The sequence below is a fragment of the Mya arenaria genome, chromosome 6 (assembly GCF_026914265.1).
Source record: "Mya arenaria isolate MELC-2E11 chromosome 6, ASM2691426v1".
Classification (NCBI taxonomy): domain Eukaryota; kingdom Metazoa; phylum Mollusca; class Bivalvia; order Myida; family Myidae; genus Mya; species Mya arenaria.
Window position 1 is genome coordinate 65920334 of NC_069127.1, and position 25604 is coordinate 65945937.

Genomic DNA, 25604 nt, shown 5'->3' on the forward strand with positions numbered 1-25604 from the left:
CCATCACTCTTGCTCAAATATTTCCTTAGTTATTCCCCTTGAAAAAACAATGACTTCCCATGTGCTGTCATGCAGATATACTGTACTGTCTTCGAGCGGACATTAATTTTTTTCGAACATCTGTTGTTTTTTTTAGAGATTTTACATCAGGCAATAATGACAAAGTGAAACCACAGCATGTAAGTGAAACTTAATGTAAAGGAACAACTCCGCAAGGGTGAAATGACTGTTTAAAAAAGGTTTGATAAATGCCAAGGAAACCTTAACAACAAGTGATCAATTAATTTGAAGTAATGATCAAAGGCATAGAAATATTACTATTTTGGAAAAGGAAGAAATTAATAATATTCATTCCATTCTCTTAGTGTCTGAACGTCATCATATCTCAGATAGTATTAAACAGAATTTTTTAAAAGACTGGAGGAAGGTAAATTTAATTTACGGTATTACAGTATGACCTGACAGTGTATCATAAGAATATAAATCATGACATAAAATAATTCTGTATAATGAAAAAGTTACAGGTTTTCATAACAAAATATATATGTGAATACATTTTTTCGAACTTGCGTCTAAAATACTTTGAAATTTCGCCAACGTAAACCTGCTAAAAAAATCCCCCTGAATACTACCAAAATCCCCCTAAATTTCAGCCTTTCTGAACAAATCCCCTGAATGGTCTCCAGAAAATATGGCATGTATGCCAATTTCTCAAAATTTCTTAAGCCCCTTAAAACAGGATTAAGCTAAGCTCACTATTTTTGCCTTTCAATAATTTGCATAATATTTACTTCTTTAAGAGAGATTATGCTTTAGAAGGGAAAAGTCTTTATGATAGTCACAAAAAACCATTTTTCATTAATCAAAATACAATTTAAGTATGTACATTGCCTTATTGAAATAAGCTACTTAAGCCTGTTAAGCTTAAGATTAGTTTCGATAAATTGGGGCCCGATGATCAAATATCGGTGTTATGAAACCAAAATATCACGAATGAATGACCTTGCAAAATGATAACAATCTTAGTAAAAGCAAACAATTTAATTATTTACTCTGTTTTCAGTCCAAGCAATGTTTTTTGGTGCCCTGGGTATGTCAACGTTACGTATGAAGTACCTCTGGACGCCGTATATGTGTATCCTGGCTGGGTTTGGTGTGGGTGATTACCGGGCGTGGAAAAATGTGCTTGCACGCCTGCGGATCAACCAAGATACTGTGGTAGGTTACAAATTGTTTCTGTCAATTGAAAGTGTTAAACAAAAGTAAATTATTCATCACAGGCTCTCAACTGATAGTAGTTATTTGCAACATTACGTGTTGTCCTTCCGTGTCAATAGTCATTTGCAAGACTAGTTTTTACAACAAGTTGTTGAAATCTCTTGTTCATCGTGTTGCAGTAATAATGTATGTTGCATACTCATGAAAATATTTTTGAAATTTTAAAATTTGTTATGATTATTATGTTACTTACCTGTATTTAAGTAATAGTAAGATAACATGAATTAAAATCTTATGGATTAAGAATGATCAGAGTGAGCATAGCCACGAGCTCTTCTTAATCATTCAGATTTTAATTCAGGTCATCAAACTTTCTGAATACTACCTCATTGGCTGATACATTGTCAACCTAAAATCTGATGCGCAGGGAGTGTGTATTGGATGAATTACAGTAGGTGGACCTTTAAACACCTGCAAAAGTTGAAATTCTTAATGATAAGCCTAGTACTTAATGATTGCCTATATGCAATTTCATTGACTGAAATTGTGACTGAAATTGTAGGTTGTATCAATATAACAAGAATTTTGGGCAATCAGACTAATTTCCTTTCGAGCATTGTCAGTAAGTCATCGAATTGCAGTATTAATCTATGTTGCATAATCATGAAAATATTTTTGACAATTAAATTTTATCTTTTGAATAGAATTTAATACCATTATTATGTTACATATTGGTACATGTATGACAAATATTAAAAAAAGCAACCCAAAAATTCCTTCCAAAGTATTATTTTTTTGAAATTTTGCTAAAATTCCTAAAAAATTGTTAAAACTCGAATAAAACCATCATTAATTCTTTGAAATTCCTTATTTTAGAATTTCCTGTCAAGACACATAAAAATAAATCATATAAGAGGAAGTCTAGCTTGAAGTTTAGAATAGCCATAAAATTAGCCCTGATATGTCAGAAACTACTGGACAACCTGTAATACATGTATATTTACTTTTCAGGTCCAGATAGCCAGACACCTTACAACAATAGCTGTTTTAGCGCTGCTGTTTGCCATTGTAAGTGTAGTGTTTTAGAAATGTTTATAATGTTATAGATGCCCCCTCGTTGTAATGAATTAGTATGTTGACTTATAACTTACAGACATTGTTGGCATAGCTGGTCAAAGACCATCAACAGCACCACCTCTTTCATAAATATGTGCATATTTCCTTTTTAAGCAGAGCTTTTTATCCCCCGCCTTGAAAAGGTGAGGGGATATAGTAATGGTAGGCGCGATTCCGTGCGTGCGTGTGTGCGTCCGTCTGTCCCACATTCATTTCTTTGCATCTCCTCTTACATTTCTCATGCGATTTCTACCAAACTTTCACAGATTGATGATCATAAAGTGAAGCAGCGCATATTGTCTGGCTTTCCCGATTCGACCATTTTTGAAAGAGTTATTGCCCTTTGCTTATTTTACATTTAAAATTGGTTTCTTCGCAACTCCTCTTACGTTTTTCATGTAATTTCTACCAAACTTTCACAGATTGATGACTATATAGTGACGCAGTGCATATTGTCGGGCTTTCGTGATTTGACCATTTTTGAAAGAGTTATTGCCCTTTCTTTATTTTACATTTAAAATAGGTTTCTTAGCAACTCCCCTTACGTTTATGACTATATAGTGACGCAGCGCATATTGTCAGGCTTTTGCAATTTGACCTTTTTTGAAAGAGTTATTGCCCTTTCTTAATTTTACGCATTTCTTATGTTCCTGAGAAACTACCCTTACCATTGATTGGCTTTCGTTACAAAAAATGCCCCCATGAGGCGGGGGATATAGCTGTCTGTGACCGCTCTTGTTAAGTTCTGATTTGTTCCCGTGTAAGTACTATACATAACAGTTCTATTTGCATGCGCCAGAATGTGCTTTTGGGGTTTCAATGTACCAAAGTGCAGTTTAAATGCTAGCAGATCTCAAAATATGCACAAGTTTGAAACAGGAGTAGAGCTCTTGGCACCACGGTTGGCACCATTTGGAAATGAAATCAAAGCCATCTAGTAGTTAATTTGTTCTCATACGATCCATCATTCCATTCGTGATTTTCAAAAGATGTCCATTTAATATAATATCAGATGAAATTAAAATCAAAGCCACATGTGTACGAACAAAAGGCAAAGCTGCACCTTGGAAGTGTCCACAGCCTATTTTCTTGCACCACTAATAAAGCGTGTTATGGCTAAAGACATCTTACGATATTTTCATGTACCCCCATTTATAAGATGGCCTTGTATTTCCAAGGGACCAACATACTATGATTTCTCCACCTTCTCCACTATGTTTCAGGCCCTACCACCAGCCCTGAAAGGGCTAGAGGACCTGAAGGAATTCTGGGACCCGGACACTGTGGAGCTCATGGAGTGGATCAAGTATGACTTTTGGCCTTATATCTTGTACAGTAGAGGATTTTAATGAACACTTCCTAGCCCTAACCTCTAAACTGGAGTAATAAACTGTCTTCACCAAGAAGCGTAGAATGGGAGACCAGTGTGTTAGTTCTATAGTGACACATGATGAAAAATTTGTTCAAATTTTATATGTTAGATTTTACTGCTATCATGGCTGACAGGTTTTATAAAAAATAAAAAAAAAATTGTACAATTACACAGTGTTTAATCAGACAGTCTATTCAAAATGTCAAAGCTTTCAGACTTGATTTTTATGTTCAATTATGGGATTTTTTTTATATAAAAGGGTCTGGCGGTTGGATGGAAAATCAGGTTGTTGGAAACATATTTAATGAGTCTCTGACTAACAGTTTCTTGTTTACTGTGAGCTCTGAAACAGGTTGAAACGTTTTAAAATTGCATCATTGAAGAATTAAGTAAGAAAACCATGAAAATATGCACGGACATCCATTTAAAATTTACTGCCAGAAATATCCGATGTACTAGAAAACGAACAAGGGTAAACCTAAGCAATTAATTTTGGTATTCAATACTAGTTAAAAACTACACTTGATTGCAAAAAAATCATATTCCATTCATGTTTACATGATGTCCCATTATTTAAAGCCTGAAAAATTGCAGGAAGAGCACTCCGCCCACAGCCGCGTTATCAGGCAGCATGCAGCTAATGGCTGGAGTCAAACTGTGTACCGGGCGGCCCATCACTAACCATCCGCACTATGAGGACAAAATCCTCAGGATTAAAACTAAAGAGGTATGACTTTATAAGCTCATCTTATTTACACATATGATAGAAGTACCAACATTTACAACATTTATTGATTAATAAGTTGATAGCGGGAGTCAAACTTTGTTCCATACGTCCCATCACTTATCATCTGCACGATGCGGTCGAAATCCTCAGAATTCAAATATTTCCTGTTTTACATTGGCTGATTGTGATGTTCATTTCAATAGGTGAGCACAGCTAGGGTCGATCAAGCATAGGTCAGTTTCATAAGAATCTCGGCTTGAATGACCCTAGCCATTTCACTAGAACAATGACCATTTCTCAGCGAATAAAGTAAAACAAAACGTTTCAACAAATATTTCCTTGTCTCCTTGCCTTATGACCTTTACCGAATGTAAACATCCGGTACGGTTTCGGGTAGAACTCGTTACTGAAACTCTGAAGGTGTCATTGTTGATAAAACTAATTTCACTGTTATTGCACCGATAGTTTTATTTTAAACCCTTTAATTTAAAGCTTATAATGTTAAATGTTTGCCTACCAAGTATACGGCGGCCATTTTATTTTCGTGAAAATGACTTCAGTGTGCACGTTTTTTGCCATAATCGCCCTGACGTGCCTTGATAATCTCACGGGCAGAGACGATAATCACTATTGCGGGAACGAATTTCTATAGTAAAATGTTACTATTTATAGTAACATGTGTATTATGAACCTTAATTAGTCAACGTATACATCTGGTCAAGGTTTTGCATGTAAGAGTGATTAAGTCAATATCTAAGCAATTACTGGATGTATTGCATAGACACTATACAAGGCCTCCAAATAATCAAACCTACTTAAATAATTATTCAAGTCTGATAATTATCTTGCATGTAATGCAAATGATGGCTCTGTATTTTACAACTTCCTGCAATCTTTAAAGCAGTGAAACAGTCGAGCACGCTGCCTCAGTGACAGTTCTTGTTATAAAGAGAGAGCATCCTGAACCATACAAAAAATTACTTGGGTTCCTAATGGTATAAACAAACATAAGCTGCAAAAGTTAATGACCAGGGTCAAACTGTTTACTGCCCAGCTAGTAACATGAGGCGAATGGGAACTTAGCCCCGCCTGGTAGTTTGTGCAAGGTTGTTTGCCAAGAGTTGGTTACAGTAATCTACTGGATTACAAAACCATGTGCTATTTATTGATGAAAATATAATTTCTTCATTGGTTAAAGATTGGTTGAGTCCCATATGAACAACAACGACCAAAAATGAATGTAAAAATACCAAATAGACTGCAAGTGCTGTATATATGTATATGTACATGTTTGTGAATTTTGAGCGCCTAAATGACTAATACACGCAGAGATTTTTTGGTTACATCCAGATAAGTATCACATGAACCATGCTAGGATCAAAATTATTTCTTCCATGTACCCATAGAATGTTACCATATTCAAATCCAGTTATACCAGTACTACGCCAAACGCGATCCTGCCGATGTTCACGCCCTAATGAAGAAGTACAAGACAGACTACATCATCCTGGAGGACAGTATATGTCTGGCCCCGTCTCGCGGTGGCTGTCGTTTACCGGACATTCTCGATGTGGACAATGGAGTGGTTAGTTTATGCTAAGTTGGTCAAACACTCTGTGCTGAATGAGATTTTGTATCGAGTCCCTTTCCAAGCATACATTTAGAGGATGAGAGTGTTGTATTAGTATAGGTGTTTGCCGATTGTGGGTTTGATCCCCACCAGGGGTACTTTCTCATAGCCTCTCAAAATGGACTCCATTATTGGTGTCTGTAGGAGAAACTGACTGAAGCTTATTTCTTTAAGCTATCAGCTTTCATCATCAAAGAACTAAAAGAAATAAGTATAAACTAAATGTTCATTTACATCTGTTATAAAATATTTGTTAAATCTACTCCTTGTTCAGCTTAGAAACAGATGGGTTTAGCATCTACTTAATATGATATTTTTTCCTAGCATTGAAATGCTTCTTTAGAAACACTATAATTATAACAAAGAATAGAAGCTGATATTTGTTTATTTTTCAGATTCCTGACAGTGGCATTTCTGAGCCAGGTTTGGTGAAGAGTAACATACCCCGATTTTGTGACGAAGTTCGCAGACAGACGCCGGAATACGCTAAATACTTCAAACATGTCTTCACCAACAAAACTTTCAGAATCTACAAAATTGTTTAGTTGCTCATGTCTCTAGTAATAATAAAAAAAAAAATGTTAAATTATTTATTGTAATTTTACTGTGAAAATATTTTTATTTAATTTTCAAGGTATTGATTTCATTTGTACAGTAGTCATTTTCTGTTCATTGTTATTATAGTTACTGCATGATTTAAACTTACAGATCAGTTTAATAGAAAAAAACTTATTTGTTTTAACATTTTCTTGAAGGACAAGTTTTAGTTCTGCTACATAACATAATTGACTCAAAACTATTGTTGCAATATTTTAAATATAAAAGGTAAAAGATAGCGCCGAAGGGCTCCATTTTTGAAGTCAGCAGGCTTTAAAGCTGCACTCTCACAGATTGAACGTTTTGACAACTTTTCCTTTTTTTGTCTTGGAACTAGCCAATTTTTGCGAAAATCCATGGAAACCAGTTATGTAAGACTGCTAACCAAAAATAAGATTGCAGATTTTTATATTTAAGCTCAAAAATTTATGTTTTATGCCTTTTTCTTAAACTGTTAATAACGGTTTAAGCCATAAAACCTTAACTTTCAAACGGAAATATGAAAATCTGCGATTTCATCTTTTTTCAGCAATCGTTGATCATTGGTTTGCAAATATTTATGCAAAAATTTGCTCTTACCAAGACAAAAAATAAAAAAAGTTGTTAAAACGGTATATCTGTGAGAGTGCAGCCTTAAATGTAAAAGTACAATCTTGCCATGTGATTTATACATACTTGTTTTCAATATGTATCTTCCAAATTGCTTGAAAACTGTCATCTGAAAATGCACGACAGAAATTGAAACTTGCAGTACAGATATATTTTAGCGATCTTTTGTTGTTCCGAAGATCGAATATGATCAATAATCAACTTAAACAGTCAACATCAGTGACTCAGGCATAAGAAATTCATAACTAAAAGTGACGAAGCCAAGATGCACTGTTATAAGTGTTGGACAAGTGCGAAAATATTTTATTATTCATCTATCAGTTTTCAATTTCCAGCAATCATTCATGAAGTTTGGTCCAATTTCCCAGCATTGTTAAAAGCACTTGGCAAATTTATTATTGAATGCGTACAAAAATTGATCTCACTGCATATGAATCATTTCAGTTCATTTATTTGAAAATAAGTTTGCTCTCAAAGATGTAGTCTTCAATCCATTGTTAAATGGTAAACTATTGCTCTTTTGCATAAGAATTAACACTACTTTCTGGAAATCCTCAATATTCCTTTATTCCTGTATGTACTTGTTATTTTATTCATGTAACTATTTTGTTATGAAGACGTGTTCATTGAATCTTGATGCCAAAATCCTTCATTTATAATACATAAAAGTATGATTTTCTGTCTTTGAAAAACAAGCACATGGCATGGATTTATGTATGTTGGATCCTCCCAATAGTTGTTAGTGATTTTATTTACATGTTTTTCTTATTTGATTTAAGAGATCTGGTTTTGAAAAACAGTTGAATATTTTTATTGTCAAAATTATTGTTCATTGTATTAATTTCAATCTTTGCTAAAATCGTGTTATGACTAAATTGTTCATGAAAATATTTAAAGTACAGTAGAAACTCACTAAACCGGATCTCCACAAAACCGGAATCCTCGGGATACGGGACTTTTTTCAGAGTCCCGGTTTTCCCCTTCTATTTTCAATGTAAAATAATCCCTACAAAACCGGAACCTCGGAATTCCGGATACCGGACAAAAAATCGAGAAAATTTGTTAGTTGTCAACGTAATTTTACCTCACAAAACCGGACGTATATTTGTTCAAACTTGTCAAAATGATTTTGTGTATTAGGAATTCGCGAATCGCGTGTCACTTTGTCACTTTGTTTTGACAGCCGGTGCGTCTTTCAATATTGCACCTGTGATGTTGTGTTAACTCGATAATCGATATTGATGATTGCGCTGTGGATTGACTGCCGCGCGATAATCAAACGATAATCAAACTTGTGAAAAGAAAGTTGATTGAAACATTAATTTGTTTGTTGCAGAAAGTAAAGAACTAGAAACGGTTATCAAGTGATCATTTTGGAGGGTTGTTTTATCTAAAGACTTCTATGATTGAATCAAATTAGAGCGTTGCGTTAATTAAACTATCAAACATACTTAACAAGCATTAAATTACGCAAGTTGTTTTATTTCAAGACTTGGAAAAAAGATGATTGTAAAAACGCAGAAATGTTTAATTATGTTTATCACTTTTGCATGTGCTTTAATCATGTCTCAACCCCCGTCTAAACGTCGACTTCCCTTTAAAGGTTAACTCAGTTAATATTTTGAGTAAACTTACTCCATACATCAAATCCTCACTAAACCGGAATCCTCACTAAACCGGAAATTTTGCTCAGTCCGGACCTTGTCCGGTTTAGTGAGTTTCCACTGTAGTAAGTTTGATGGGTATTCATTCTTGAGAATATTAAGTACCTGGGATACATTTCAATAATGATATTAGTTGATTAAAGGCATAAGTTGAAATTATCCTAGTGTCCTTTTTTCATTATTTTGCTACATAATGGTGAGAATAAAAATGCAGCCAATATTAGAAATAAACACGAAGCTGAGGAAATCTAAAAAAAAGAGCATTTTTTCCATTTGTGATGTTTCTATGGATTTAAGATTGCTGAAGTTCCGGCTTAAGATCCTGTAATGGAATTGGCCCCTTAATCTTAGGGTCATACATCATTGACTTCATTCACTCTATTGGTCAGTTATTAATAATAAGTAATCCGATAAGCTACATCGTTGTTAGATCCAATTTAGACCAATATTGAATACCAGCCAAGATCAATTCCCTTAGATATTTAGAAATTTTTCGAACATGTCATGGTCGTTCCTGATTCAAATTGTATTTAACTTTCATTTGTAGTATCATGAAAAAAAATTCTCTGTTGGACATTAGAAGTTAGGTTTATCTGCAAACTCCGAGAACATTTAGTTTTAACACAAATCATTTCTCAAACACACCAATTCTGATACTCAAATTGTTCGGGTAATTGGGAATGACTCAAGGCAAAGTAATCTATTTGAATAAAGATGAAATTTATGGTGTTGTGTTTTTTTTGTTACATGTTATTATAAAATATGGTGGCAGTGTGTTGCATAATGCTTTAAGCGTCACACTTTAAAGTCAATTCACTATATGCAAATTTTGAGTACACATTTGTTGAAAGTTACGGTACATTGATGTTTCTTCCCGCTTCTTCAGATTAATATTTACTTATAAGAAATATGTTTGACAAATATAGCAATTTAAGTGAATAAATATGCTTTCCCTCCTTAAAAGAATAAAAACTCTATTTTTGTAGTCATGACTTTTTACATTAAATGTTCATTTTGTGATACATATTTAAGCATCTTTTATATAAATATTGAAAAATACTCTATATAATTTTGGATATTTTGTCTTCCATTTTGATACAAGACACTCATTGCTAATTTTAATTATACTCAATATGATGTACTCACTAAGTTCGAGTTTGGTAAGTTTGACATCAATAGTGATTTAAAATTACTGTGCTTTATGACGTTCGTAAACAATGTCGCACGCGCTTTTTGGTGAAATGTACGAAAGTGTGTTTTCCATGTCAATTTTTCCACATATTGATAATTTTAGATATGCAAGAAAAGATATGTTTTTCCAGTCCTTATCGCAAAATCTTACCCTTGGGCATTCTGTGTGCGTGCCCTTGGTTCAGATTTTTCTTTCCGTACCTGAAACACATGATAGATACTTATATTGATTTTGTGATCAGTAGGTCCAAGGTCATGGTCATGGTGACCTTTGACAAAAAAGCTTTTTTGATCGATTACTAGAGCATGGTCCTATGGTCCTAAAACTTGGACCTGAGGTTGGCCATGGCCAGTAGATAACCCCTATTGATTTTATGTCAGTAGGACAAAGGTCCTAGTCTTGAATACAAAAAAGCTGGTTCAATTGATAGCTTCAGTATGCTTATTTAATAATGTTCCTACTATCCTCAAACTTGTAGGGATGTTGATCATAAACTTAAAATACCCCACATGCATTAAATGCAAAATGACTAAGTGGTTGCCATGGGGGTGGGGGTGTAAATATTTTTCAAATATCACTTGTGCTCTATAATGCCCGTCCGTCCGATTAGGCCCTATCGGGGGCATTTGTTTAGTGACTGTGACAACTCTTGTAATAATTTTTAAAATCAATTTGCTCAATTTGTTTTTGCTCAGTAGCATGAAGATTTGGTCTGAAAAATAATTTAAAAAATCCTTGTCTAGGTGGTAGATAATAACACATGCGGCCTAAGGATGTAAATTATAACTGGTCTTAAATGATTCCAACATTGTGCCGTGTGTCACAAAGCGTCTTGCTGTAACATCAAGGTAGCTGTAACTAAAAACAGATTTTCTTGTCTGATTTTAATTTTTACACCATGGGACAGGGCCATTCAAGGACGTCAATCCTCTAGTTTCAAAAGACAACTCCATATTATTTTCAGCTCAATATACTTCAAAAGTTTATTCTTTTATTTGTGCGGTAAATGCTAGAAGGTATGAAAACCTCTTTAAGTAATAATCAGATGACCTGAATTAACATTTTAATGATTAAGAATGGGCAGAGTGAGTGAGAGTAGAGAACGAACCCTTCTTAATCATTAAAATATAACCTCAGGTCATCTGTCTTAGAATACAACCTCATTGGCTGACACATTTTCAACGCAAATCTGACGCAAAGAGTGTGTATGATAATGGACGAGTGACCATAGGAGGACCTTGAAAGACACGCGAAAGTTGAAATTCTTGATGCTAAAGCCTAGTATTGAATGATTGCCCATCTGCAATTTCATTTGCTGAACATGTAGGTTATATTCTTATGTACCTTTGTATCTACCTGGCATCAAGCCAATGATATATCCCTGTGATTATTCTCACAAACTGGCCTCATTTAATTTCACCTAAAATGAACAAAAATTTAACCTAGCATGGTTTGGGATGCATTTAGTGTGCATTATCTCACTTTGAATTTACTTCTGACATTACTGCCTCAGATGCTGCTGCTAAAGGTGCCTTTCCTTCCTCTATGTGACAAACATTATGTTACCATTACACTGGAACTGTGGGATAATTGACATACAAAATTGTGTTTGATATTTTATGCAGCCATAGGTGGCCATATTAAAATCTTACTGCCCTTTCGTTTTTCTGTGCCCTGGCTGTTACTTTGTTATTTAAGGAGGAATTTTAAAATAAATAAGCCCATAATTTGGTTACATAAATGCGATGTGTTGCAAGTCTCACAACCCTACATCTGCATATATGCATATGGATATAGTCGGTCAGGTCTGGCCTGTACATTTGTCATGCACAGAGGGATTTGAAAATTACTTGGCACATGCCTTCGGTACATAAAGACATTTTTCATGTAAGACCCAGGTCCCTATCTCAAAGTTCAAGGTCACACAGTTTATTAAATTATGGAATGATACATACATGCAGATCAATAGAGATTACTTAGTTGTTCGTGCCCGGCTGCAACTTTGTCATACATTAAGCGGTTTTCAAAGAACATGACACATGTCCAAAATACAAAGTTGATGTGTTGCATGCAAAACCCACATCACTACCTTGAAGGTCAAGGTCACACATCATTGAATCTTTTATATGCACATACAGTACCCGGTAACGGTGGAATATTGCACAATACTTATATATATATATATATATATGCATCTATTTCTTTCCTTTCTTATTGACCCTTTCAATAAAACATTTAATAGCCTTTAGGGGGCATTTATCACTTACAGTGATAGAAGTAAATGGGATTCACAAGTTTGGTTTGGGCAAGTTTTGGGTGCTTCAATGCAATGATCTTAACACTCAATACTGGAAAGCTACTGCTGAGCTTTCGAAGATAACATAACTCATTGAAAAGTTTGCTTAAACCTTTCAAAGCAAATCTCGTAAGCAGGGAAGATTATTTATATTTTGCCAGTCAATTTTCAGTGCATGCTGAAGCACACAGTGTAATCCAGTACCAAGGGGCCGGTTCGATAAAGATCTTAGTTGATTTTAATCGTAGAATCTTTGTGTCATAGTTTCCTAATCTTGCTACATATTTGTGTGAATTGAACATCAGCCAACATTGAAAATGAAGTTGAGGAAATATTTTTTTTTTTATATATTGCCATTTGTAACATTTACACAGATTTAAGATAATTGTAGTTCTGACTAAAATCCTTGATTGAAACAGCCACCAGGGGTGCATTTACTCAGTTATAGTGCTGATACTTCTGACATTATAGGTAATGTATTGTTAGGCAGGTATTGTTCAAGGTGGCAACATGCTTGGTATCACTTTAATGACATTTAATTTATATATAAAACATCAGATAGCAACATTAATATACTATTATATACATGATAAATTAAAACGGATTAATTAAAGCAGAGAAAGAAAGCGGTCTTTTATGTGCATAAGGGTAATAGATCCCTTTGAAATTTGATGCATACTTTTAATTCCTCTGTAGGTTAATTGCCGGTAGCTCTATTACAGAGGAAGGTCCATGGGAATTACTTCACGGACTTTGGTTATTACAATACACTAATGTTCACAAAAATCCAGATGATCATAGTTAACATCTGGTTAAAGCCACCATGGTCTACCAATCACTGTTAATGGATAACTAGAAACAAACAAATTATATTTGAGATCGACAGAATGGAATTTGAAATGTCCCAGCATGTTTAACAATCCTCTTGACACAATAAGCAATGAGCTCATTAATCCTGTCCATTAATACAGGACCTATTTCGCAAGAGCACAAATGCATGCAAGTTTTTTCCAATCAGTCAATAACTAATAGTATTATTAGTATCCAAGCCAGAGTTTGGGTTGGATACACATGACTGTGCATATTGTCCACACACTACAGGTGTTTCATGAGAATAATGATCTTTTACACATGTTTCTGAAACAAAAAACAGACTCTTACAATGATATGGGGCAGAGGTTATCATTTGTGAAAATGAGATCACTGCTAAGAAAACCAACTTTCATATAGTCGGGCAACGCATGAGCAAGTTTCATTTGAATATCGTCGACATAGTTATGGCAGATGATGTTGTTTTTTGCACATATACGATAACGTCTTCATAAAACAGACCAAAGGTAAAACAAACATGGACAGGGTATAATTGATACAACACATTGTTTTAAAATAGTTTACTTCAAAAACAATTGAAAAAGAGCAGATTACCAGTCGCCTGGTAAAAAATACTAGACCCATCAGCACAGACATTCACCCAATATTGTTGAATCTAAATACCGTTGAACAGGTTTTTAATTATAAACTAATTCCATGTTTTCTTGACATGTGAGAATATAGATCAACTTAGAATATGTCACATTTGAGTATATTCGGATTACTAATCGGTGCAAATATGTGGTGAATGTCAGATGGAATATAATGGAAATAGGGTACAGCATTTTTATACAACATGTTGAGGCTTGGTTAAAGTTTTGGAAATTGACCATTCACTGAGGGAATATGACCCATTTAACAAGGGACTTCTTTTTGTGCCCTATATTAGCCTGGTATGTACATGTTCAAAAGCACAAGGGAGGTAAAAAAAGACCATTAAGTACATGGATGATTCACAACCTTGAGTTATTAACCTAAATTTTTAGTGTACTTTAGCTAAGCCCCAACAGGTCAATAAAACCACAATATATGTCATGAAATGAAACAACATTCACAATTTACATTCTGTAATAATATAAATGAGACAATTATCTGGGATCAAATTATACAGAAACCTGACAGTATTTATACATGTACATCACATTGTAAACGAAATTTGTTTAATATTTTTACTAGAAAGATCAATCATTTTGTCAAAATAATGAATGTAAACTTCGGATATTTGCAATTAAATATGGCAAGAAAAAAGTAACAAAAATGTCTGATTTTCTATGTTCTGAAGACCCTGTGATTAATGGCATTTATTTTTCAACAGAAATGCAATGTGGTACGATATTTTAATAATAATAATGCAGCAAATTAGATTTAAATCACGACTAGTGCGTAAAAAATAAGTGTTTTATTATCGAATTATCATATTAGTGAAAGTTCAAATGCTTTTATAAAGAATGTATATTGACAACCTATTGGAGACTATTGCACACCGTGTCATGTATTTTAAGTAGAGAATCTGAGAAGGAAAACAAGACAAATAAATCTTCATTTTTGACAAAGTAATATACAAATGTCCATATTCGATATCAATCATTGGTTTTATTTAACCAATGCAAGCCAATACAATGTTCATCATGCGTTATTGTATTTTATTCAGTTGAAGAAGTAATGCAAGGCTCATCTTTTGGGTTGTTGTTGTTATTCAGTCGAAAAAGTGTACAAACTCAAAAATTACTAAAGCCACAGTTATGGACCTTGGTGTATATGTGTTGATTGTCTCCAACAACACTTGTTCCAAGTTTCATTTGAATAATTTTTAACAGTACTTACAGTACACTCAACGAGTTAGACCCACTTTCCGTTTCCTCCGCGGATTTTTGCTATCGCGGACAACAAAATGATTTTATCGACTGTCCGCGTTCCTCGGAGTTTGAAATTAAGGCCCTCGGAGGGTGATCAGTCGACCGAAGAATAACAAACTCGGCGTTCCTCGGAGGGGTTAACTCCGCGAAACTCTGCGGACACTAGATAAGAATCTACGCTAAAGTTATATTTATTTTATTAAAATTTTCAACCGATTACGACGGCCCCAGTAAATTGCTATTATTCTTTTTCCTCTGCCCGTTTTGCATTAAGTTAGCTTACCACAAGAATGCAGTCTTATTTCACTAGTTGCACATGCATCTTATAAACGTGTTTTTGCTAATGACTGATAAACATATTTCTTCCGAGAAATTCTAGGTTACACATTTTCGGAAAATCACGCGTTCAAACACGCGTTCCAAGTTCACAGCGCATGGTTTTGAAGGCATTCTTGCCTGTTTTCTGTGGAAAATTCCATGAAACGTCATAGCTATTTTTAACCACCAATAATACATAGTATATTCTACATTGTATTGATCACGCGCTTGACGTCAGAGGTCATGGTTCAGAATCGTGTAAATAGTCGGCTGCTTTATGATGCAATAACTTAGTGGATATACTTTAATGATTCAATGTTTATAATTCAAGACAATATTCAATTGGCGTTTACGGACATAAATACAAATTAAACGTTAGTACATGTAAGAATCTTTTACGCTTAACAATGTGCATAAGCATAAAAATAAATAACTTCTAAACAAGAATGATTTCTTGCTTATCTGATTAGACTCGGAGTTCCGCCACGGGATCATAAAATCGGACGATTCTGAACGCTATCGTTCATATTAAACTCGGCGGTAAGCCAGCCACTCGGAGGAACTCGGGGGAATTTTAGCGAGGGCAACAGTTTTACCCTCGGAGGAAACCCGCGATCACCGACTTTATCCCTCGGAGTGAGCGAGGAAAGTGGGTCTAACTCGTTGAGTGTACTGTAAGTTATTATTTAGCCAAGGTGGTGCAGTAATTGACAATGACACTATCATACCAAGCTTATAGACAACACCTCAAATTTCTTCTTCGAACGAGTTGACCTAAAAATGACAACCTCTACACAGCTCAACATCGAACACAACCTTCTCTTCTTTTGTTTAAATAATAAGAAGCTGAGTTTTCAATAACCATGAAAACACTTAACATAAAAAATAATATAATTATATTCATTACATGTATATGAAGACTAGCTAATTGTCAAAATTGACATGCTGTTCTTGAAACATTAATGATTTGAAACATACTTGTGTTTACGTAAAAAAAAACATTATAACACAAACAATTAACTGGAAACTTTCAACAATTAACAACCATTAACATTTGATTTAAAAAAAAATCATTTTTAACTACAAAGATTTATGTGACAAGAGTACACAAGAAGCAAGTTCAAACGCTCGCCTGTTTTGTGTTAATTTTTGAGTTGATAAAGGGACATAACTCAAGAATTATTAAAGCCATAGTTATCTGCCTTGCCATGTGCATATTGTGCACAATTACCTTCAGTTTCATTTGAACATCTTGAAAAATTTTTTAATTGTGGCCAAATTTTTATGCACGTTGACAACGACTGAGGCTTCAACAACGCCAAGGCTATGACATCACAACTTTTTCTCTCTGAAAAACAGGGATAAACTGATAAACTCCATACAATCTATACAGGTATTTAAATGTAGTTCCATTTTTATCACTCAAAAGCAGGGCCCTATTTAATTTAACATTAACAAACACAGAAAGACAATTATTCCTTCATAACAAACAAGAACCATCATGTACCTTCATGAAAATACAACTGTTTCATACAAAATATTTACACTTCATTATTTCACAGCTTTCTATAGATCAAAGCAACCTTTGAATGTTCACATTTTGCACATCAAAACATTTAAAACACAAAATTATGAATGTTATAATTATATTAGTAATATTTAATAAATCAATTACATTCATTTATATATGACCTAAATGCTTGCGTAATATATATCAACATTTTCTACACATGTACAATGTAGTACGAGACGATTTTGTAACAGATTATGGATAATTTGATTGCACTAAAATTGTAAAATAAACACTTTAAATATTCACTAATAAGCAATAATCATGAAATTTGTTTGCTTAATATATAAGTATAAAATATTACGAAATAAATAATACATACACTATGATTTTCAATACGTTTAAATAAACAAAGAGATACTTCCTTAAGAAAATCAGAGTGGGAATTCACAACACATATGAAGTCATTTCCTAACTTAACTCATTTTTTTTTATTGTCAAGTTAAAAGAATATTAACTGTGTAGGATTTGTAAAACATAAAAGAATCGGGTTATTTTTCTTTCAGAAAATAATCAAGTTATTATATCATGTAGTCAGTAAGGTACTTAAATAATGACTTGAGACATTTTTATAAATACTGATCCAGAATCTAACGATAGGCCAAAGGAAACATAAAAAAACAATAAATCATCCATCATTGCAAGAAATAGCGTTATTGCAAGACTATGATCTTGACAAAGTATATTTGAAAAAATCCCTATCTACGATACCTTTTGTTAGGCCTTCATATATGAAGAAAAGAACAAATAAATGTAAAACCCTCCATTGACAAAATGCAACCGAAAATTACTCTCGAAATGCTCCCAAATAGAATTATCAAGATCTTTATCTTAAATTGCTGCGTGATAGAATTATCTACAAAACATTCATTGATATTTCTGAACATACCATAAACCATTATAGCAAGGCTAATCTGACAAAAAAAGAGAATAAAATACTTTAATTCTTACTCAACATATTAACTACATAGTGTATGTATGTTAGTCCTAGAAGCTGAGCAAACAGCCATGAGCAACAACGAAAGTTCCTGAATTCTGAACAGCCAAATCCTTGACGGCAAAAGGTTTATAAATCTGAAACTCAAACCAACATTTGAATACATGTAGTCACTGCTGAACACAAGGTATAATAAAATCTTGCCGAACGCTTAAAATCTTGGTAAATCTACAATACCAGATTCAAGCAATCAAATCAAGCACTTACATAAATAGACATTAAATGCAATTAATCTACACACTACACACTTAGAATCCATGTCCACTTTATCCGAATCCACTGAAATCTGTATCCACTTATTTCCGAAAGCATATATTTGTGAACACTAGCCACAATTTGGATTCACACTCTTACACATTGAAATATTCTACTAATTTACTTATTTGTAGCATAGATCAATAAAGAACACATATAAATTTGTTAAAACTTTAAATTAAATAACACAAAGTAGGAATTTTACACAACTTTCACACTTGTGAAATGTCATTTTTCAATTACTGAGTTTTGTACAGAATGAACTGTCCTTGACACAGCACCGCTTTAATTCATTCATTTCTATTCAATTTAAAGCTGCACTCTCACAGGTGGACCATTTTGACAACTTTTTTATTTGTTGTCTTAGAATGAGCCAATTTTTGCGTAAATATCTGGACTCATTTTTCTTAGGGCTATTCCAGTTAAACATATGTCCCACCCCAGGACGGCAAAATAAAGAAATTCTGTAGGGGGTAGGTCTTTTTCTTAATTTGCTACTGTAGGGGGTGGTGATAAGTCCAATTTCGCTTCTATAGGGGGGCGTCATTTTCTTTTTTGCTTCTGACCGTATCTGCCCATTTATATTCACTGCCCGATGGTGAAATACCGGTGTTTTTTTTATCCATATAACATATTTTACCGAACGTCGTGTACAGAATTGGTTTGGATACAAATTTTCGCGATATTACGAGTCGGTTCCGCGGTACCGGAAATCAGAAGTTGCGTCCCTTGACAACAAGATGGCGGAGGCGCCAGAATTTGTAAAGTCGTGGTCGAAGACCAACCTACAAAATTGGCTAGAAACCAATAGTTGCGCCGCATGTGTGGATACGTTTCGTGGTAAGTATACCAAATTGCAGTGTTCGACACTAACGGGGTCCCGGGATCCCAAGGACACCAGTTTTTCAGGAGGGACACCTGAACTTCGAAGTCCGGTATTTCGTCGGGACACTTAAATTTCTGACTGATAAACGCTAAATATCAATAAATAAGTAGCATTTAATTAATTTATTACCTAAATTCGGGCTCCCTAAATTTCTTGACAGCACATGTCAAAACAATATTATTAATTATCATTATCGGACTCATCAAAGCGAAAGTATAGCTGACTATTTGACTATAGTTACGTCATGAATCTATAAATAAACAGGTCATTTCATAGGCGCATGCAGGTTAACGCTTCCGTTTTGTTGTTTACATTTTAAACAAGGTCAGAGCTGACAGAGATTTATTATCGGTAAAATACTTATGTGGAATTGTTTTGCTTATGTGTCAGAACCGCCCAAAAAGATGCCAACTCTGGTGATACCTTTTATATAATATGATGCGACCTTTGAGTATTTACAGTAACATTTACGACACAAAAGAACTGCATCCTACATTCAGCATTCTTTGTTAATTGGCATTCAACTTATCAATATTCTTTGTTAATTTTAAAGACATATATTTTATGCCTTGATAAAAAATAATAGAAATAAAATTTTCAGGGTTTTATTCACTAATTCAATAAATTTATAAAATTTTATGACTTTTTGGCGCGAAAATTAACATGTATACACAATTTTTGGTCGTCTGCTCTTCCAGTATGCACTACGACTGTTGGGCAGTCTGATTGATTTATCAACAGCTCTACTAAATATTGATTGGAGTTTTCACAAGCCAGATGTAATATTCCTACAGTTTCTTAATGAAAAGCACCGACATTTGACAAGACCCTGAACCATGATGTATTTTATGCGTATTTTCCAAAAATCTAAAAATAGTAACAACATCAAGTTTTTGTTTACATTGTATCCATCTCTGTTTTTGACTGAAAACAAAAGGGACTTAGACATTCTCCCGCTTTTGAACCCAATCTACCAACTTAGAGACCAAAATATACCTCACTGCCATTCAGTGCTACTAACCTGTCATTACATGCTGCTGAAAACATGTATAATAATTATGGTGGTTTATACTTGCATTACAAATTGAAAAGTAAAAGGATGTTGAATTTAATATTAAAACAGGCTCAACAATGAAAAAAATGTAAAAAGTGGAAGGGACTCCTAATTTCATGAAGGGACACCTGATTTCAAATGTTGGTGTCCCTTCGGGATCCCTTAGAAAAATGGTTAGTGTCGACCCCTGAAATTGACAACAGTTGTCTAGAATTTTATTAGAAATCATAATTTGTACGTATTGCGTAAATGTTATAAATCCGAATGTTTCGTCCCCTTAACATTTCGACCACAAGTTATTTTTAGGTTGTATATAATTACATGGGTGAAAGTTTCAGCCTCATGTGGCTTAATATGCACTTATAGCAACATATGAAGAAACAAGAGAACCGTGGTGTGTAGGTTATAGTCCATATAATGGAAAATAACCAAATTTATTAATGGAAAATAACAAAATTTATTACAAGCAAAGCCCAGTAATAAGTTTTGTTATTTTCCATAACATGAGCTGTAACCGACTTATAGTTCACCCTAGTTTCTAAGCCAATCATCGAAAAAGGCCGTATACAGCGTGCCCATTGGCTGCTCGAAGTTCATTTGGCGCGCGCCATGTCTGTTGACCTAGTTATAATAACTAGAGATTACTTTTTTGAAAAAGCGCTTGTCTCCCCTATTGTGTGGTCGTATCTGAGAAAAAAAAAGATGGACATGAAATTTGTAATTATGGACAGGAGACAAACCAACAGTGAAGTTTGGTTTATTCACCTGTATTAAATAGTGAATATCTACTGCGACCTTGACCTTTGACCTATTGATCTCAAAATCAATAGGGGTCATCTACTAGTCATGACCAACTAGCATACCAAGTATAAAGTTCCTGAGTGCAAGCGTTCTTTAGTTATTGAGCAGAAACGAAGTGTGACGGATGTACTGACGGACAGGGCAAAAACAATATGGCTCCCCATTAATTGGGGAGACATAATAAATTCAGTTGAAGCTTTAAGGAGACTTTTTTTTTATAAACACAGAATCCTGTCCATGGCTATACTATGACATCTTATCAGTTCTTCCAATCAATCAAACTGGTATAAAATGTAACTAGATCAAAGCATTCTCCTGATATTGCACGGAAATATTTTTTTACATTAGAGGTCACAGCGACGTTGACCTTTGACCTTGTGACCCCCCAAAATATAGGAGTTTTCTAAACCTCATGATCAACCTCCCTACCAAGTTTGGTGAACCTAGGTCAAACCATTCTCAAGATATTGAGCGGAAATGTTTTTTACATTGGGTGTCGCCGCGACCTTGACCTTTGACCTAGTGACCCCAAAAACAATAGGGATCTTCTACACCTCATGACCAACCTCCCTACCAAGTTTGGTGAACCTAGGTCAAACCGTTCTCAAGGTTTTGAGCAGAAATGTTTTTTATATTGGGGGTCGCCGCGACCTTGACCTTTGACCTAGTGACCCCAAAAACAATAGTGATCTTCTACACCTCATGACCAACCTCCCTACCAAGTTTGGTGAACCTAGGTCAAACCGTTCTCAAGATTTTGAGCAGAAATGTTTTTTATATTGGGGGTCGCCGCGACCTTGACCTTTGACCTAGTGACCCCAAAAACAATAGGGATCTTCTACACCTCATGACCAACCTCCCTACCAAGTTTGGTGAACCTAGGTCAAACCGTTCTCAAGATTTTGAGCAGAAATGTTTTTTATATTGGGGGTCGCCGCGACCTTGACCTTTGACCTAGTGACCCCAAAAACAATAGGGATCCTCTACACCTCACGACCAACCTCCCTACCAAGTTTGGTGATCCTAGGTCATGCGGTTTTCCAGTTATCGATCGGAAACGAAGTGTGACGTACGGACGGACTACCGGACAGGGCAAAAACATTATGTCTCCCCCAGAGAGGGGGAGACATAATTAACTTATTGGGTGCAGATGTGATCTTATATGAAACCTATTCGAGCAAAGATTTGAAAATCTCTGGGTGATGATTGGCTTAGAAACTAGGGTGAGCTATAAGGTCCTATATAGCTCACCTGATCAAAGAGTTACAAAAGAGTAATTGCAAATAATCTTTGCATATAGACGTATAAAAAAATAAACTTCTCAAGGGGGTCCGAATTTGCTCAGAAAATATTCTAAAGGGGGTTCTTTTCTCATCAAATAAACTTCTGAATGGGGATGGTCCATTTTGAAAGTGCCTTCCTGGGGTGGGACATATGTTTTACTGGAATAGCCCTTAGAGCATTAGTAATGCTTTTAGGAACAACAAAATTTTGAACGTAAATATTAAAAACTGCAATCTGATATTTTGTCATCAGTCTTATGTCATTGGTTTCCAGATATTTATGCAAAGACTGGTTCATTCCAAGACAAAAAAAATGATGTCAAAACCATCAATTTGTGGGTGTACAGCTTTTAAGTTACGAATTTTGTATTAGGCTAGTGGCAACTTTCAATTGTATAAAACTGTTTATTAATTCTCTGGATTGGCCAAAGTTAGCCAAAGTGTTCATTGATTGGTCAATATTTATCCAATAATAACTATTGACCAATCAAATCATTGAAATAAGCAAAACTAGCCTGGACAACTTACGAAAGTTTAACCTTTGACCTTTCAATGACATGGATTGAATTGCTTCAATACGGTGCTATGAAAGTCAATTTTTACTTTCACTCAATTCAAACTCATATGCTCGGAAATACTCCAAATTTCTAGAAGAAAAAAATCACTGAGCACAGAGGTTAGATATGTATGACAGTAAATGCTAGGATTTCGGCTCTCCGTATTTGTGTTCTATCATAAAATAACATATTTCCGATTCTGTCAATTCATCATCTGTTAATCCAATAATATTTTCCTTCTCCTCTTCTTGATCATATTCCATGTGTATATCGTCTAACGTGGACGCGTGCACGATATCTTTGTGTACACACATAGCTGCATTATTGGTCCTGATGGGTTCCGAAGCGGGCGACTCACTACGACTTGAGCGTTCGCTACACACACTGTCCTGATCGGAGAATCCCTCCAACACCGCGCCGTCTGAGGACGATCGCGTAACTGAGTTCCCTGATAATTTAGGTTTGATAGTTTCGTGAGATGGTGGCGATGGTGCTGGTTTTGCAATGTGGATGACTGGGTTGCTTATGTTTATGCTGGGGCTGCTGACCATGCTTGGTCCGAGAAACCAGTCAGAGCGCTGTCGTAGTCGTTCTAGCTGTTTCCGCTTCACAGAGTTGTAGCGGCTAAGGCTTGGTTTCGGAAGAGTGTTGTTGTGAGCTTCATTCAGGCTGTTCTCAACAGACTTTGGTCGCTGAAACAATATCAATACGATTTGTCATTTCCAACCAAAATAGTTAATCATCTAGTCTCGGAAAGGATAACAAAAGATTTTATCAGTTCATGAAGATTTTATTATTTCATTAATCAAATTTCCTGGCATGCAACAGTTGTCTCAGCTGAGACTTTTTGGCTTAAAAAGCCCCAATTCTCAAACTATCACTTAACATCACAAGAACTAGTTCTTTCAGACCTAGATATTTAGATAAATTCACAAAATTTAATCTGCCTATCCCCCCCATTCTATCACAAATCACTGCAGATCATTTATTTTTTAAAATCAGATTGTTTTCAAGTTTGTAAATTTCTTTTTTCATCATGTATTTTGACCATTTTCACAATGTTAAGTTTTAAGTGTTTTCATGAAGTTAGAAGATATAATTCACATACCGGTACTTATTATGCAAAATTAAATATTTCCGATGTGATGAATTAGTGAATATAAGCAATTAGAGCACAAAAAGTGGGTGCCAACTCTTGTGTTGTTCTTAATTGGTCAAGGGCCAAAACTCTGCAACTATTTCATCAAATAACAGAACAATCAATTTAATAATTAATCTTAAGTAATATCAAAAGTATTTGAATGGCATTTACACTGGCCAATGACGCCAAGGCTTTGAAAATACCTCAACTTTTTTTTTTTCAAAACACAGACAAGTTAATAGACACAAAGTAAACTTAAAGAAATCTCTGGTAAATCATTTTTCAATAAGTCAATCAAAAATTTCCCACCTTTGAGACCTCTGGGGAGGGAACTAGGGACACCTCAGGTACAGAGACCGTGGACGTGACGAGAAGATTGCTCTCTCCTTCGCCATCGTCATGGTGCCCACGATCATCATCGCCTCCTCCATCCCGCATATCCTCACCATCGGAACGGGAACCGTCTGTCTCCCGGCCGGAGCGCAGGCGAGAGAGAGCCATGTCAACATACTTGTCTTCTGCTATTGCTGTTACAGGAAGAAAGGTAAGAAAATTGTAATATAACTTACTCAGTTACTAGCCCAATTTCTTGATTAAACAAAAGCATCGCATAGCAAATGCCAATGTTTTTCTCTCTAATTCATTCGCACAAAGGGAATATGAGTTATGGGCCCTGGTATAAAAATATGTCAAATATCATTTGAACATTTTGGAACTGTTTGGACATGGTTTGCACAATGACTTCGGAAAACGACCACAAGAGAATGACAAATCTTGACAATTTATTAAATTATGAAACTATTTAAAAATGTCCTTGGATAAGGCTGTTATGAGAAGGATAAGTAATAAATTTATATATGCGAATATAAAGTAATGTCTTACTAGGTCAAGGCAAGAAACATTATTTAGATGTATACAATAAATGATGGAAATAAAATGATGACAAAATTTTATAAGTAAATATATTTAATATATTTAAGCATTGCTATAATTTCGTGTTGTAAAGTTGAAAATCATTGCACCAGGCCTCTTGCTATGGCTCTGGACAGAGGAACTGATGCGTTATGAAAGAATAATTCATGTTCAACACTGGGAGTCTAATAAATCACATAGAATTTAGGAGTATTAAGATATTAGGAGGAATCTTTGGAAACTTGAAAACTGACACAACTAATAATTCATAAATATTCCATTAAATGTATTATTAATCTAATAGAAAAATAAAGTACTAATAAATGATTATTAGCCAAAGTATCATGAGGTTGTGCATTTACAAGCCTTTCGAGACTTGGAACAAATCATGGTGGTATTTCTTGATAAAACTTGTATTTTAGTTATAACTATAAGTTACTTCAGTCTTGCTGCAAGACCTTACAGTGCAATGAGGGAGTCTAAGTAAAGAATAAAACAAGACAATCCGAACACCAATTGGCTATTGCACTGAAGCAAAAGCGGAAATATACTTTTGGCTTAGCTTTTGACGGGTGGAACAAGTTATGGATTAAACTAACACAGGTACAAAGTGGAAACAAACTAAGTCAAGGACAGTTCTACTAGAAGGTGGATCGGAGGGGAATGCCCCCTGGTAAACGTTT

General features: G+C 34.7%; 1 protein-coding gene and 1 pseudogene across 5 annotated transcripts in view; one reads left to right on the forward strand and one right to left on the reverse strand.

Moving 5' to 3' along the window:
- LOC128238563 (probable C-mannosyltransferase DPY19L3) overlaps positions 1 to 9657 on the forward strand; it is an 87827-nt gene extending 78170 nt beyond the window's left edge. For all 5 annotated transcript variants that reach the window (XM_052954608.1, XM_052954609.1, XM_052954610.1 and 2 more), the window contains 6 exons: positions 1064 to 1218; positions 2230 to 2286; positions 3558 to 3640; positions 4301 to 4433; positions 5863 to 6018; positions 6459 to 9657. In XM_052954608.1, coding sequence (XP_052810568.1) covers positions 1064 to 1218; positions 2230 to 2286; positions 3558 to 3640; positions 4301 to 4433; positions 5863 to 6018; positions 6459 to 6608 — 734 coding nt within the window. In that variant the 3' untranslated portion in view covers positions 6609 to 9657. The remainder of the gene's footprint in view (positions 1 to 1063; positions 1219 to 2229; positions 2287 to 3557; positions 3641 to 4300; positions 4434 to 5862; positions 6019 to 6458) is intronic.
- Positions 9658 to 13797: 4140 nt separating this feature from the next.
- Positions 13798 to 25604, reverse strand: part of LOC128237242 (uncharacterized) — a 62993-nt pseudogene continuing 51186 nt past the window's right edge.